The sequence below is a fragment of the Drosophila innubila genome (genome assembly GCF_004354385.1).
Source record: "Drosophila innubila isolate TH190305 chromosome 3R unlocalized genomic scaffold, UK_Dinn_1.0 2_E_3R, whole genome shotgun sequence".
In the NCBI taxonomy this organism is placed as follows: domain Eukaryota; kingdom Metazoa; phylum Arthropoda; class Insecta; order Diptera; family Drosophilidae; genus Drosophila; species Drosophila innubila.
In genome coordinates this window covers 18,448,118-18,462,774 of record NW_022995380.1, presented here as the reverse complement: position 1 = coordinate 18,462,774, position 14,657 = coordinate 18,448,118, and the positions used below count along the sequence as shown (strand labels likewise).

The 14,657-nt window shown below is 38.4% G+C and overlaps 4 protein-coding genes across 5 annotated transcripts; 2 read left to right on the top strand and 2 right to left on the bottom strand.

Annotated features, from left to right (window-relative positions):
• Nucleotides 1-27: 27 nt before the first annotated feature.
• Nucleotides 28-1,118, top strand: LOC117791445. The gene is made up of 3 exons (XM_034631206.1): nt 28-737; nt 796-906; nt 966-1,118. The coding sequence occupies exons 1-3, from the start codon at nt 28-30 to the stop codon at nt 1,099-1,101; spliced, it is 957 nt and encodes a 318-aa protein (XP_034487097.1). The 3' UTR covers nt 1,102-1,118.
• A 451-nt stretch (nt 1,119-1,569) lies between these two features.
• LOC117792750 lies at nt 1,570-2,770 on the top strand. Its single transcript, XM_034633000.1, has 3 exons — nt 1,570-2,399; nt 2,459-2,569; nt 2,629-2,770. The coding sequence occupies exons 1-3, from the start codon at nt 1,570-1,572 to the stop codon at nt 2,768-2,770; spliced, it is 1,083 nt and encodes a 360-aa protein (XP_034488891.1).
• Nucleotides 2,771-2,786: 16 nt separating this feature from the next.
• LOC117792740 lies at nt 2,787-4,685 on the bottom strand. The gene is given in 4 exon segments (XM_034632990.1): nt 2,787-3,039; nt 3,402-3,664; nt 3,778-4,325; nt 4,379-4,685. Coding segments are annotated over 4 exon segments (1,371 nt in total).
• Nucleotides 4,686-6,374: 1,689 nt separating this feature from the next.
• Nucleotides 6,375-9,408, bottom strand: LOC117791191. Of its 2 annotated transcripts, none has more exons than XM_034630878.1 (4): nt 9,287-9,408; nt 7,498-8,414; nt 6,726-6,929; nt 6,375-6,644 (listed from the first exon to the last, which is right to left on the bottom strand). In XM_034630878.1, exons 2-4 carry the CDS (start codon nt 8,373-8,375, stop codon nt 6,398-6,400), a joined length of 1,329 nt encoding a protein of 442 aa, XP_034486769.1. In that variant the 5' UTR covers nt 8,376-8,414; nt 9,287-9,408; the 3' UTR covers nt 6,375-6,397. The 2 variants fall into 2 exon arrangements, with proteins under 2 accessions (XP_034486769.1, XP_034486770.1); XM_034630879.1 differs by having other exon boundaries at nt 6,726-6,926.
• Nucleotides 9,409-14,657: the final 5,249 nt, after the last annotated feature.

Sequence of the window (14,657 nt, the reverse complement as noted above, 5' to 3'; positions counted from 1 at the left end):
TCGCTGTAGGAGTTTGCTTGGATTAACATGCTCCGTGCTCAAATCTTTATATTGCTGGTGCTGTTTAGTCTCAGCATCGGGGAAATCAACCAGACAGAAAAGACTCACTTGAAACCGGCTTTTGAGAGAGTTTTTAGTCGGAAGAAACGTGCCATTATTTTTCCGCCTGGGTCATTTTTCAAATTTACCTGCAATTTTGGCAAGGGATTATTGTCATCGTATCCACGTGGTATTAATTTCAATTTGGAAGAAGCTGTCTACTTTCCCATACCAGGCACCAGAGATGATCTATATCCCAAACGTTTCTTGCCAAAAACAACAACCACGCCGAAGCCCAAGACGACGACGCCAGAGACCTATGTCTATATACCAGGAACAGATTGGCGTTTCAAGGCACAGGCTTTGCCTAAGAAGAAACCTCGTCCACAACCCCCAAAGACGCATCGCATCGATGTAGGCAGCTCTGACAATCCATATAAATGGCAGCAATGGGCCAAATATGGTTCAAGCCAGGCACAAAAATGGAAGACGAGTGCCAATAAGCAATGGATCAATAAGAGAAAATGGTCAAAGTGGACAACACCAGCTCCAAAATGGACAGCGGACTGGAGGAATCATTGGCAAAGAAGCAGAACCAGACCAGGACTCATAATTGAGTCTCCTTCCGCAACCGGAAACTATCATGGTCATCGCGATCGCAGACAGTTATTTGATCACTTCAGTGGATTGAGCACTCTGTGAGTAGAGTTAACAGATACAAATCAAATCCATATCCAAGCTAATGATTCCTTTTAGTTTTGGCTTTGATGTGAAGTCCTGCATATTGCGTACCATCTGCGATTCAAAGCGTCTTCTCTTGCCTCCTGGTTATTCCATGCTACAGGATATGCTGCGATTGGTTTTCACGTGAGTTTATCGAGTGAAATTTATTAAAATATTTATCGATTCTTGTCAATTTCAAATAGTATGCCTAGATTAGATGGACTGGAGGATGATTATACTCGTATCATGAGCAAAGATGCCGATCTCTGTGCACGGGAATTAAAAACTAAGTGTAATATGAACTTGTTAATTTGGTTGTTAAGTGGTAAACATCAATAAAATAACTACAACAATAATATTAGACTTGTTTTCATTAAATATCAAAGTTTCTATTAATTTCTCAAACTCTGAAGCTTTTTAAAATTCAATAGCAATTGGATTTATTCGTCTGAAATATCTAAGGTAAGATATCTCAGAATCTCTCTAACTTTCAATAAAAATCAAATTTATTAAAAGTCTTTCTTTATCCATACCTCGAATTTTAACTGTCCATCTAACCATAGTTCCAACCTATTTTTGAGATGTGTAAATATTAAAATATAAAAAAAAAATGTCTTGGTATTCAGAAATTAAATTAATCTCAATAATATCATTCTGAAAACTTTCTTAATACCTTAGATAAACGAACTATTATTTGATTAGATATTCTCGCTCATTTGTTGATAGTAATTGTTAAGTAAATTGATTGGACATTTGAGCAGCTCTAGTTAATTTTTTTTTGGACATGTCAATCAGTTGATGTTAACCATGCGTTGTTGTCACTTGATTCAGTTGCTCGGACAACTGTCTATTGTTAGTCTGGTCTTAGCCTTTGCTGATTCCAATAGAACAGAGTTGAATCATGTTGTGGAACGTGTTTTTTCGCGTCAAAAGAGATTTGTGCTATTTCCAAAGGGTTCGAATCTAAAATTTACTGGATCAATGAGTAAAGGTCTATTGTCAAAGTTTCCAAAGGGCGTATCGATGAACATTGAACAGGCCTGTTACTTTCCTGTACCCTCCAGTCGTGAGGATGTCTATCCGAAACGCTTCCGACCCAGAACAACAACAACTCCAGCACCATTAACAACAACAGAGCCGACATATGTTTGGATTGCGGGTACAGATTGGCGCTTTAAGGCGACACCTCTTAAGAAACCAATGCCCCTCAAATTGCATCAACGGATTGACCACAGACCTCATGTGGATCCAGCCAAGTGGAAGCAGTATGGACAGCAGTATAAAGATAGGACTCCAGCTAATAAGTATGCACCTGGGAAGTCTGGGAAGTATGGACAACAATACCAGAACTGGAACCCAGCTGATAAGTACGAAAAGAAGTACAAGAATTGGATGCCAGCTGAGAGGTATAAGGAGCCTGGAAAATGGAGCAAGTGGACTACAGTCTCACCCCATTGGAGCAACTATGGCAAACGTTGGCACAGATCTGCGGAAGATCAAGAGCCTTACGATCCCGAAATAGCCGATTATGAAGCTGTTCACTATCCAGATCTAAGCCACCTCACGAGCTGGCGACATTATCACGGGCATCGGGATCGTCGACAGCTCTTTGAGCAATTTGGAGCATTTACAAAGCTGTAGGAGACTCTCAACGAATTATTCTTAGCAATTTCTTATAAATACTTTCTCCTTGCAGTCTTGGCATTGACATGAAGGCTTGTATTCTGAGGGCCATCTGCGATAGCAAACGTTTGCTGCTGCCACCTGGTTACTCCATGCTCCAGGACATTGTGCGCCTAATCTTTACGTAAGTGTTGTGCCAATTTTAACAAGAGCGTGTTTTTTTTAAATGTATATTCATTATAGCATGCCCACCATATCGGGCGTTGAAGATGACTATAGTCGCATAATGCGCATGGATTCGGAGGATTGTGATCGTCAGTTTCGTGATCAATGTAAATTGGATATATTGGCCTGGCTGCTTGGCTTGAATAAAACACAATTGTAGCAAAGTTTCGTTCGATTTATTGTATGAATGGTGCATCCCAGATGGAGTGTTTGCATTCTGGATAAAGTGCAGCACAGTCGCCGTCATGGAAATGTGCCTTGTCGTAGTGCGTATCCCGATGGGCAACGGGTTCCTGATCCAAAGCCTCTGGTATTGTAAATACCGCACGTAGCAGTTCGCCAACAAAGCTGCCAGGTTCCCTTTCACCAGACTTTTGACCAGTCTCACATAGAGTACGTAGCACACACTGATGACCATTTTGACCGCGTCTATAGAAAGGAGATGCCAATTTGTGAGGAGATTAAAAGCAGATAAGGACTCATGAAGATATATGCTAGCTTCCCTTTAAAGCTTAACTTTTCAAATACACTTTGAATCTAGAGACAAAAAAAACCTTCAGCTTAAGTTTTTTTCAGGAAGTTTTTTTGCTTGGATTTGCTCAGATTTCGGAATTGGAGCAATTTCTTAGTTGTCTTAGGAGTCGTTAGTTAATTCTAGAGTGGAGACTTGAACTTAAATATAGTGTATCTATTTGTAGATTTTTCGAGCTATGTATTACTAAGTCTGATCTTTTGATAAGATATGGGATATTCATAAAAAATTTAAAAAAATAACCAATTCCCTTACTTACTTATTGAGATACTTTTCGATTCTTTCGTACAACGTTTGTCGACTGTTCCGATGATACTTGATTTGGTGCTTTTCCATCCTGGTTAGATTATGATCGTGCGTACTGGAGATGCCACTTCGTCTCTGGCGATGATGGGGATTGACTGCATCAGGAATGCTGCGTTTGCCAAACACGGGATAAATTTGGTGATGTCGTGCTTTATTTGAAATTCGTGGGACTTTCTGCTGACGTTTTCCCTGGGGCGGACCATAATAGATGTTCTTCTGGCGAACATTGTTGCCTGACCTATAAAAGTTATTTCTCTGGCGCTGGGAGTCCTTTAAACTAGGTTTATAATATAATTAATGGCTAGATCTTGGAACTTCTAGGCTGTAACTTACTGTGAAGCCAAGGCCCAGTAGGGATACCGTGAGTTCTGGGCTGAACTTTGGAGCTGTGACCATTTATCGAAGGGGTTACGACTGCTGGTCATGGGTCGGTTATTATATGTGTAGTAGAAGTTGTCCTTACGCCTGGCTGGTGCACTGGGTCGTCTATAATAGCTATCCGCATACTGATGCGATGGGTGCATGGGAGTACGAAAGACGGGCGAACTGCTGTAGTACGAATTGTAGGAGCTACTTGCCCCTCCCGCTGTTCCTCCTGCTCCTCCTCCTCCTCCACCTCCATTCGCCAAGTTGATGTAGTTCGGCTTGTAATTATTGTTGTTGATTTGCGTTGCCGGCTTGGTAGTATCATCTACATAGGTTATGTTGGACACAGTGTCATTGCGACTTATGTCTATTGTGCCGTCCTCCAGTTTGGTTAGCAGATCCTCAAGTGCTTCACTGGGCGGCTTACTGGGCAATTCCCAAGCCAAGGCAACGGTAATACCCAGCACCAGATAGTTGGTGTAATCCACAACGCAGATAATCTCATCGAAAACTGTGATTCGATTAAATGAGGCATATAAATCGCAACGTTTTGGCAACACTCACCCATTTGAAAGGAGCTGCCCTCCGGAAATACCAAGTAGCGCCGCTTCCTGGAGAGCAGCTCATCCGTCTGCCTTGTTCCACTCACTGATTCGTTAAGTTTCGCCTCGATGAGCTGCTCAAAATCCGAACTGACATCGCTCCCAGCATTCTCGACCACATTCAGCACTGGACTAACAGTTGGCAGCTCAAAGCCTTCACCGGATTTGAGTGCATCTCCCAAGCAGACAACGAGCAGCAGTGTCAGCAGTAACGGTACGAGTAAACAACCAGCTGGAGGATTGCTTCTTCTTTTGTTCCTGATCCACATTTCCCACACTTGCGGTCAACGCGTTGTCCATACACCAACTGTCAGTTGGAAAGTTTCAAAAGCTGCGCCAACTCTACCCAACTCTACCCAGTAGACAAAAATGTTGCGTTTAGTTCTTGCTTTGGCTGTTAATTGCGGCCAGTTTCCCCCAGCTCCCTTTCCCTTTCCCATTCTCCTCCCTCTATCGCTCACATTCTATGAATCTTCGTGCCATTGCCGCTGGTCGCGTTGAAAACTTTTAAGTTTGACTTGGCATCGCTTGGTGTAACGTTTGCGTGCTACTTTTTCTTTTTGTTCATCATTAGTTTTCACACTCTTCGTCTTTTGTGATACCCTGGATTTTACAAGACTCAGGTGAGAGTATTCAATTAAAGCAAGTAGGTAAGGCTATAGTCAAAATCCCGACCATAGGATACTCGTTACTTATTTCAATATATATAAAAGTACTTTAAAGTAATGACTACCTAATAAAAACTACTGCATACTTTTAGGTGATTTTATTGAAATAATAAATTTATTAATAACTTTGGTTAGCTATTACTTCCGTTCTACTTGTCCGATCTTGCTGCGGTTAAGTGATATAGTAGATAATATAAATAGATAACGTTAATTACCACAAAAACTGTATTATCTTAAAAACTGTGGGTGTGGTGGCTTTTCTCAATTTGTGGGGCGCGGAAGGGGGCGTGACAAAAATTTAAAAAAATCTTCCGAATAGTCTGTTTAAAGAGTGCCCACAATTTGACACGATTTGACACAATTTTATCTCCAATTTACAATAGCTACAGAGCAGCACACTAGTCGTTAACACCCCACTGCACTGTTTTTAATTTATTTGGTTTTTTTCTCCTTTGTTTCTCTTTTTTGTTCTGACAAGCAGTTTGTCTTTTATTTCGTCTTTGTTTTTCGTGCTCATTGGTCTATTTAAAGGCTCAAATTACTTTTTCACGCCACGAAGTTTTCTGGACAAAACTCGCCATACAATTCTCCAGATAAAGCTCATTGGCAGTAACAAGAAAGTTCTAGTTAGTCACAGATTAATGTAATAAAATATGTGTATTTGTAAAAATGCAATAGTGCTGCAAAAGCAATCACAGTAGACAGGAGTTTTATTTGATAATTTTGAAAATATTGAATATATTATCGAATCTAACCAAGAATTCAAGCCGAAACAAATTTTCAATTTTCAAAATTCGAATAAGGGAAAATACTCAAAAACTAAATCGAGCGAAGAAATTTTTTAACTAAATTAATTTAATTTGAAAGAAAAATGAATTTTGGTATTTAGGTTTTGTTCTTTTGGCTCCGGTATCAGTAATATTACAGCAGTTATAATACAATTTGAAAATTTGTAAAAAGTTTTTAAGCAAAAATATATTATTAAAATAAAACTAAAGAGAATATAAGGCTTTGCTCTCAAAATATTATTTTATTCATTTGTTTTTTTTGGCTCCAAATACCACATTTGATTTAAATACTATCGATAATTGCAAAACCAAACAATGCTCTCTGCAATAAAATCTAACAAATTAAAGTTAAATGCTCTAATTAAATGAGGTCTAATCAGAACCAAAATAATTTAGCACACCAAACAACAATCACATATGTATGTATTGCACATTAAGCATACGCCCTGTGGCTATTTGCCAAAATAAATTAAAAATATAAACATTAATAGAGAAAACCAACTGTATAATAATTTTTATTTTGTTTTATTCATGCCAAAATGTGTGACTGCAATCGGCAAATAATTGTCGACAGTTGCCACGTTCCCGATGTGCCTCCAGGTAATGTGCTGGGATGTTTATCAGTGCTTCTCCGGCTTCATTGCTGCCGGGCAATTGAAAGATGACCGATAGCAGTTCCATAATAAAACTCTGTGGTCTGTCCACATTCTCTTGACGCTGTGCCGACTCACAGAGTGCACGCTGAATACAGGCGGTGCCATTTAGTTGTCTTCTGCGGATAAAGTTTAAAGAAAGTGAATCAGATATGTGGACAGCTCACAAGGAATGAGTTATAAGGACACTTCTCACTTACGACTTGTACAAACGTTCGATCTTTCCGAAGAGCACTCCACGGGAGCTGAGATGTTGACGCAGGTGCACTTGCTCGATGACGTCATCGTTCAGTTGCTGCAGTTCGTCGCGACGTCGGCGACGTCGTTTGCCAAATACCGGATAAATGTGGTGCTTGGGTGGTTCCTGTAACATCTGACGTGGACGCTGCGTGTAACTGTAACTGCTAAGTAAATAAATATTTTTATAGAAATATTTCTTAGACTTTAATATTTGGAACTAATCTACATGGGAAAAATAACAATCAATTAATTCAAGTTAAAAATTCTTTATATTATTGTTAGATGAAGACAATATGCGTATACAATCAGTTTAAAGTGTCAAAAATTACTAAAATATTTGACAGAATTAAAATAAATATTCCAAAAACACGAAAATTAAAACATTGTTTAGAAAAATTGTGCTAGAATCCTTTAATTTTGTGCTTGGCTTAAGAAAATCTGGAATTAACGTACTTCTGGCATTGGATTGACTTATTCCGAACTCTCGTATTTTTAAGTATTGTACGAGTATTCAGTAATTGTTTGTTTATCTGTTTGAGAAGCAGAAGCCTGAGATCAATTTTAAAAATGTAGTATTTTTGTAGTATTTCTTTTACTTATATAACAATTTTGTATAAACTTCTTGGTTGGTTTTGGGCGTATCCTTAAAGACTTATTGCCAGAACTGTCCACACTTAAATTAAGCACTAATTTTACTAGACTTCAGTGTAAAATGCTTTACATTTTGTTTACCTTCTGGTTGTCTGCTCGTAGGAATTCCACTTTTGCTGCTTTTGACGCCAATTTTGTTGAACGCGTGCTTTGTTGCGCTGCCACCAATTGTCTGACCAGTCGGCAGATGGAGATGGAGTGGTTGATGAAACAGCTGGAGAAGATATGTCTGCCCACTGTCGCCACTTTGCTATTGACTGTCGCGCATGCCAATTAGTCGGCCTCCCAGCTGCCTGTTCTCCATTAGGCGAATTTGCATAAACGGATGTGTCCCCGCCGCCATTCTGTACATTCGTATAGTACGAGTATCTATGGGCATTGGATGCATATGTCGATGTGGATGCAGCTGATGGTGGCGCATGCATTGACTGCCAATTAGTGGCGGTTCGAATGAAGTCCCTATTGTCCATTGGATCCATCTTTTGCTTCTGCTGTGGCGGCTGTTGGATGCTGTCGTTGCGTCTCACAGTGCCGAGTGTGCCATCATTTAGGCGGGTGCGCAGGTTGTCCAACAGCTCGCTGGGTGGCTTGCTGGGCAGTTCCCAGGCAACAGCACAGGTGATGCCAAGAATGGCAAAGTTCGTATAGTCCACAATCGGTATGATTAAATCAAAGACCAGCTGAAACGAGCTGCCTTCGGGAAACAACAGATATCGCTTCTTACGATGCAGCAGCAAAATATGATTACGCGATAAATTTACGGCAGGCTCAATGGATGCATCCCCATCTTCAGACACATGGGAACCAGAATCAGAGCCAGAAATTGGAGCTGTTGTCGCAGTTGTTGTGGCTCTTAACAATTGATATGATTCATTCATATTTCCTTTGCTGCGACTCAGCAGCATTACCAAGGCACAGCCAAGTGCACAGCTAATTACAATTGTAATGGCTTTTGCCATTTTAAGGCTTCAATTTAAATAAAAGTCAGTTGGGCTACACTGCTCAACATAATCAAAAGAAAAAGAAAGATACGGAATAGATAATTACATTGCATTTTTAGCAATTAGATTACAATTTCGTAGGAAAAGAATACAATTAGCTAAGCGGTTTTTAAAAATCACAAATGTTGTCTTATATTAAATATTTAAATTGATTGTATTACGTTTTCATTTAATTAAAAAATAAAGAGCACAGTAAGGCCTATAAAATAAGAATGCTACAAATATGTTAGTTTGAGACTTTAAGTAAATACTTTAAGTAAATACTAATAATTAATATTGAAAGAAAAAATTAAATTTTACACCTTTGTATTTAATATTTTTGACTCTTTTAAGCAGAAATTGTATATCAGAAGTTCGATTAGTTCTTAAATTGACCATTGTTGTCACATGTTTAGATGCAAACCCTTGTTTTGTTCACTAGTGTAATTAGTAAATTGGCTGTTGGTCTGATTGCGGCTGTCCTTTTAATATAAAATGCCAAGTTTATGACATTACACACACACATACAAAACATTCACTGTTTGACTTTCACTTGAATTGTTTTGTTCACTAGTGTAATTAAGCAATACCAGAGTCGCCCTTTGGACTGATGGGCAAACTGTGAATTGGGGAATGGGGCACTTAAACACAATTTGCATAATATCACTTTGGTCGCTTCCATTCGCTAAAATTGCCAATCATGCGTTAAATTAATGCAATTTTCAACAGGCTTTTGCATGCTAAAAATGTGGCAATTGGCAACTGAGGGCTGGGAACGGAAGAGGGAGCGGGAACGGGAACGGAAGCTGGAGCTGGTATTCACATTAAAATGTGTCCATTTTCAATGCCTCGAGCGCAATTGGACACAAATTTATGATGCAGATAATTACCATTAGAGGCGACGAGTTGCGCGGGAATCGGATATATTTTTTTTATTCGGTTTATTTTTTTATTGTATATTTTTACATTGATTCCGTTAGCTGTCTGAGCTGAACTGATACGTTGGAATTACGTGCATAGTGTACAGTGGTTGGTGTCTCTCCATTTAGCCCATTTGATGTCAGCCACGTTTAATTGTACAATTAGCACCCAATTGAGTGTCGTTAACTCGTTTGTGTGTCATTTAAAGGGGCTTTAAAAGGTGCGAAGAACGCTCTTCATGCCTAGTATTCGACTATTCGATAATGATTCCAATGCCAATGGCTCTCTAATCGAATTCTATATATAAATACAGTTAGTAACCTGCCGCAGCAATATTACATATTATATAATAATTTGGGGTCAAAAAAATTACAAAATAACCAGTTTGAAAAGTAAAAATTTTATATTAAGGCTTTTAATATTTTGCACTAATTTAAGTCTGTTTAATTTAATTCATTTTTCTTTTTTATGAATTTATTGAATAATAATCATGTTTTTAAAATTAAATATGAAGTCAAAAAAAATCTGCATGAGAGTTTGCGGTGTTTTTAATTATTATTCGAAATATTTCACTTTATCATTATCTTTTAATATATCGGAGAGTTACGAAACTTTAAATGAAAATGTGCATTTGAAAAACTGAATGCAAATTTCCTATATTTCACATTGGGTTTAAATATATTTTTCTTTTGCAATATGATGGTCACATAAATTTAAATGCTATTGAAAAGTTAAAATTCGAACAATTTCATAGTACTCATCCCTCTGCTCGTTCCATTATCCACACTGAGATAATATTGAAATTGTTCTCTCTAGCACTCAAATATCTCACAGCAGGTTAAAGCGAACTATCTGAATTCAAGCAACTTCTCCTTGGTAGTTTGCCCTCTATGGGTGTTGCACCACAAAGCAAACTGTAATTTTCATTCCCCCAATGGCTTACACACACACAATCAACACCTCAGTTAAACTTGCTTCAACCCACAGCAATTATCGCACATGCAGTAAACATACACATACACAACAGACACACACACACACACACACATAAATTTAAATTTAAGCAAATTTTTATTTGCTTTCTTTTTATTATTCTTATATCTATTTTTTTGTTTTATTATACTATTTGTGTTTTTGGTAGCTCGTGTGAGATTTTTGCTAATTTTTAGCAAGTTTAACTGTAAACAATGTCAACATTGCAACCAAATGAAAACAAATGCAGCAAACAAAACACATTGCGCTGCTGCTGCGGGTTACACTCGTCTCTGTGTATGTGTGTGTGTGTGTGTGTGAGAGTGTCGTAGGGCTTGGTAGGTGCTGGTGTGTGGTAAATGTTCGTATTAGTTGGCGGTGGTGGCTCAGACACTAACGAACAGCAGTTGCAGTCGTCGCAGCAGTGCAAAAATTTTCGTAGCATGCAAAACATTTGTCAAATGTAAATTAGCAGAGGGACTGCAGTTTGGTAGGATGCAGGGGGGGGAAGGAGCTGCGGCTCTCTTCTTTAGCAGTGGTGTGATTGGATGGCTGAGTGGTCGGATGGGTGGCTTTGCCTGCTACAAATCGCATAAAATCACACTTAATGCCCGCAGGCAACGGCAGCATGCAAAAAGCGCAGCGAGGCGTGAATGTCGCAGGCAAACAAACATACCCACGCAGAGGGGAAGAGGGGGTTGCGAAGGGGTAAACTCTTTAACACATACATAGCTTGTTATGTATATGTAAAAGGCAGTAGTACTAACAGAACCCATTCCATTCGTGTCGCCCAACTTATTTCTTCTATTGTTCCCAATTATCACACACGGAGTACAAAAGCAACGTTTAATTTTTGTTGCAGCAACTTCTGCCTTGCCCCCCTCTCCCAAACAGTCAGTCCGACACTTGCCTAAAAGTACAAGTCAAACTTTAATATGCGCCATTTACAGATGCTGTTGTTTTTGCTGTTGTTTGTTGAAGCGGCTGCTGCTCACATTGCGTATGAGCAATTTACATGTCGAGTGTCAGCTGTGTATCTTTTCTAGTCTGTGTATGTGTGTGTGTGTGTGTGTGTGGACATTTGTGTTGTATCAAAAAAGTTATGCGTGCTCTCTCAAGCGAATTTCTCACGCAGATAAGAAAATCATACGAATTTAGAGTCCATTTTGTTTTCAACTTTGCTTTAATTTATTAGTGTGAATAAGTGTTATATATTTATAGTCACAAATTTAATTTACCTAAAATGTATATTTATAATAATTAATTATATATGTCTTTCTAAAACAACTTAATTTTGTTTTATTTTAGAAGGACAAAAAATCTCCATATTTTTTTAACGAGTTGTTCGATTGAAACGATCGAAGCCTGATTAAAAGTGTTCCAAAAAATACTTCGTCATCAGCGTAGACTGCCATTCTCAGTGCCTAGTCAAGTTGACTCAAATACTTCACTGCTTTATCTATGCAAATGTAATCTAATTCTGAAAGTCCAAAAGCATGCGTTATTAATTAGTAGCTTCTTATTAGAGGCCAATGCTCCAGATTGCACTTGAATATCAGCTCAAATTTACACCTAGGTGTGAGTGTTACTCGTCAGAGTTCAGTCAATGAACTGCACTAGTTAAAAGTATATCAACATACCGTTAAGATCATAATAACTTTGAAGAGAAAAAGAATCGAGATAAAAGTAGGAGTTTATATAACGGATTAGCGCCTTGGGTTAAGCGCTCAAAAGAAATTAGCGAAAATATTTTCATTTTATTAGCTTAAAGAGGAGACGTAGATAGAGGCAGAGTCAGAGACTGAGACTGAGACTGAGATAAAGAGAAAGACAGAAACTGAGTCCTAGACTGGGATTGGTATAGGGTTTCTGACTGTTACTTGACTCGCATTTCATTTTGAAATGCTGTTGCTGCCAGTCGCCAGTATTTTAATTATGTCAAATTTGTGATGTTTGTTGTAGTTGTCGCTGTTGTTGTTGTCGCTGTTGTTGTTGTTGTTGTTCTTTAGTCGTTGGCAGCAGGCAAATGTCAGCAGCTAATTAGAGAGAGTGAGCCAACGGCGTCGCGAGAGAGTCACTCAATGTCAGTCTACTGACGGATAGTCTTCGTTGTTGTTTGTGTTATTGTTGTTCTTCTTACAGGTTACTCAGGTCCCCAACTCCCAGCCCGGGCTGCGATGACGATGATGACGGAGACGTCGATGCCACTTCAGCGTTCCGTTGCTGTTGTTGCTGCTTGGCCTTGTCATCATTTGCATAAGAAATTTATCTCAATGAGTAGCTAATTGGGAAATTGCGACATGCCCCCGCCCCCCTCACTCCCACAGTGCCCTAATCTCGGGTCCTCAGTCTGCCATGTCGACCCCCAACAAAATCAACAAAAGGGCTGTGCAAATCCTTAGCACGTTAGTTTTATTACGCTAATCCTTGAACTAATTTACGAAGTGAACAATCTTGGCATTTAAAGTGTAGCTCTGGCATATTGCGTTTTAACAATGCTGGCCAATAATATAGGACATTTACTATTAAGCAATATTCTTTACAAATCGTATGACAAAGACCTTAAGCAGCTCTAATTATGAATCAATAAATTCTTAACTCTTATGCTATGGTAATAGCTGCAAGTGTTTCTATTTAAATAGCTGGCACTGTGCCTGGGGCAATCAACATTTGACTAATTGCGAATACACTCAGTGTCATATTATAGGCGGTTTAGTTAAGCTTTCAACACTTGCATTGCACGGCATTCACAGCCGCAAACTGAATTGCCTAACTGAGCTCATTAGCTGACATTTACTCCCCCTTTGATTGGGCCAACTGTGTTAAGTTGGCAGTCAACTGGCCGGCCGATAATGTGAGGCAAACCGAATGAAATTAATTGCACATTTTCATTGACAACGTATCAAATCAATTTGCATGCCAGACGCTGATTAATGAATGAATGCAACCAGTTTCAGTCCTGTTTGCCACTTGCCCCCAATCCTTTGGCATGCGATAATGCATCTCAATAGGCTTAGGATGGTTGTGCTTTTAACTTGAATACCAATAAATTATCCCAGGTGTGTAATAGTGCGTACTAATCTCACAATTCTTGACCCTTGGGCCAAAGCAAATAATCATCTCAGTCCTGTAGATGGACAACTAACTTTGCACTAGAGATTAATTGATTTGCCAATTAATCAAATTGTCAAATCATTGTCCTGCAGGTCCTGGAGATCATAACAGCTCGACTTTAAATATGTCATTAGACAGTTTATTATTGAATACTTGAGTAAGATATTAGGAGTTGTAAGATTTTATTTGTTGTTAATTGTTGTTCACAATTCAGCAGTTTATAACCAATACGAAGAAATATTTAGGGAAAAGATCAGGTTTAGTTCAGCCCCTACAAATATTCTTAGTTATTAAATAAATAATTAAATATATAAAAATAGTAAACAAAAATTTACTTATTACTTCAAATAAATTAATAATTTAAGCAATTTTGAAAATATGTGTAACTATTTTTGGTATTTTTACAATAATAATAATATTTTTAATTGCAATGCTTGAGTTCTGCAGTAAAAACATAATCTCTGCCCGAAATTTGACAGGGGTAAGTTTGACCAGGAATATCCTAATTAGTATCGCCTTCAACTTTTGAAATAAAACACTAATTAAAACTAATTAGCTGAAATCTCATGGTTAAATTTTAGTTCAACAATTTGACTCGACATACGAGTATAACTGACATTCGACCATGACAATTTTAAAACGTTTCAAAAATGCATTTTAATTGCGACATGCGATAATTAAACTATAAGTGCAAATGACATTAAGTGCAAATTAAAAACAACAACAATGTTGTATTTGTGGAATAAATTGGGAAAATGCTGCTAGCAGAAAGCAATGGGAAAGGCGCAAAGGGCAAAGGCCAAAACTCGTCATGACAACGAAAGTGGAATTGAAATTGGGTTGGACTTTTCGTAACTACACTGCAATTTCTTGCACTGTGAACATAATTAATACTTGATTGAGGTTATGTCAGTCTCTGCGTATATATCTGTGTGTGTGCGCTTGACAAAGTGATTGTATGTGTGAGAAAATACCTGGTTAAAATACAAAAAGCGTTTAAAGTTTTTTCTTTTTGGTCGTCCCCTTTCCCCAAAGACGGAAGTTCTCTCAGAGTTTGCAACAAACTTGAAAAGTGCATTACAACAAAACGTCAGCATGTTTGTAAGTGTATGTGTGTGCGTTTTAATGCCCTTGTGTGCGTGTGTGTGTGTGTGTGTGTGTAATTTATGTATTCAACTTAATTAAAGTTAATTTTTAATACTATGTGCGTGGGCGACAGGTCTGCGGGCCTGGGCGTGGCAAGTGGCTCAAAGG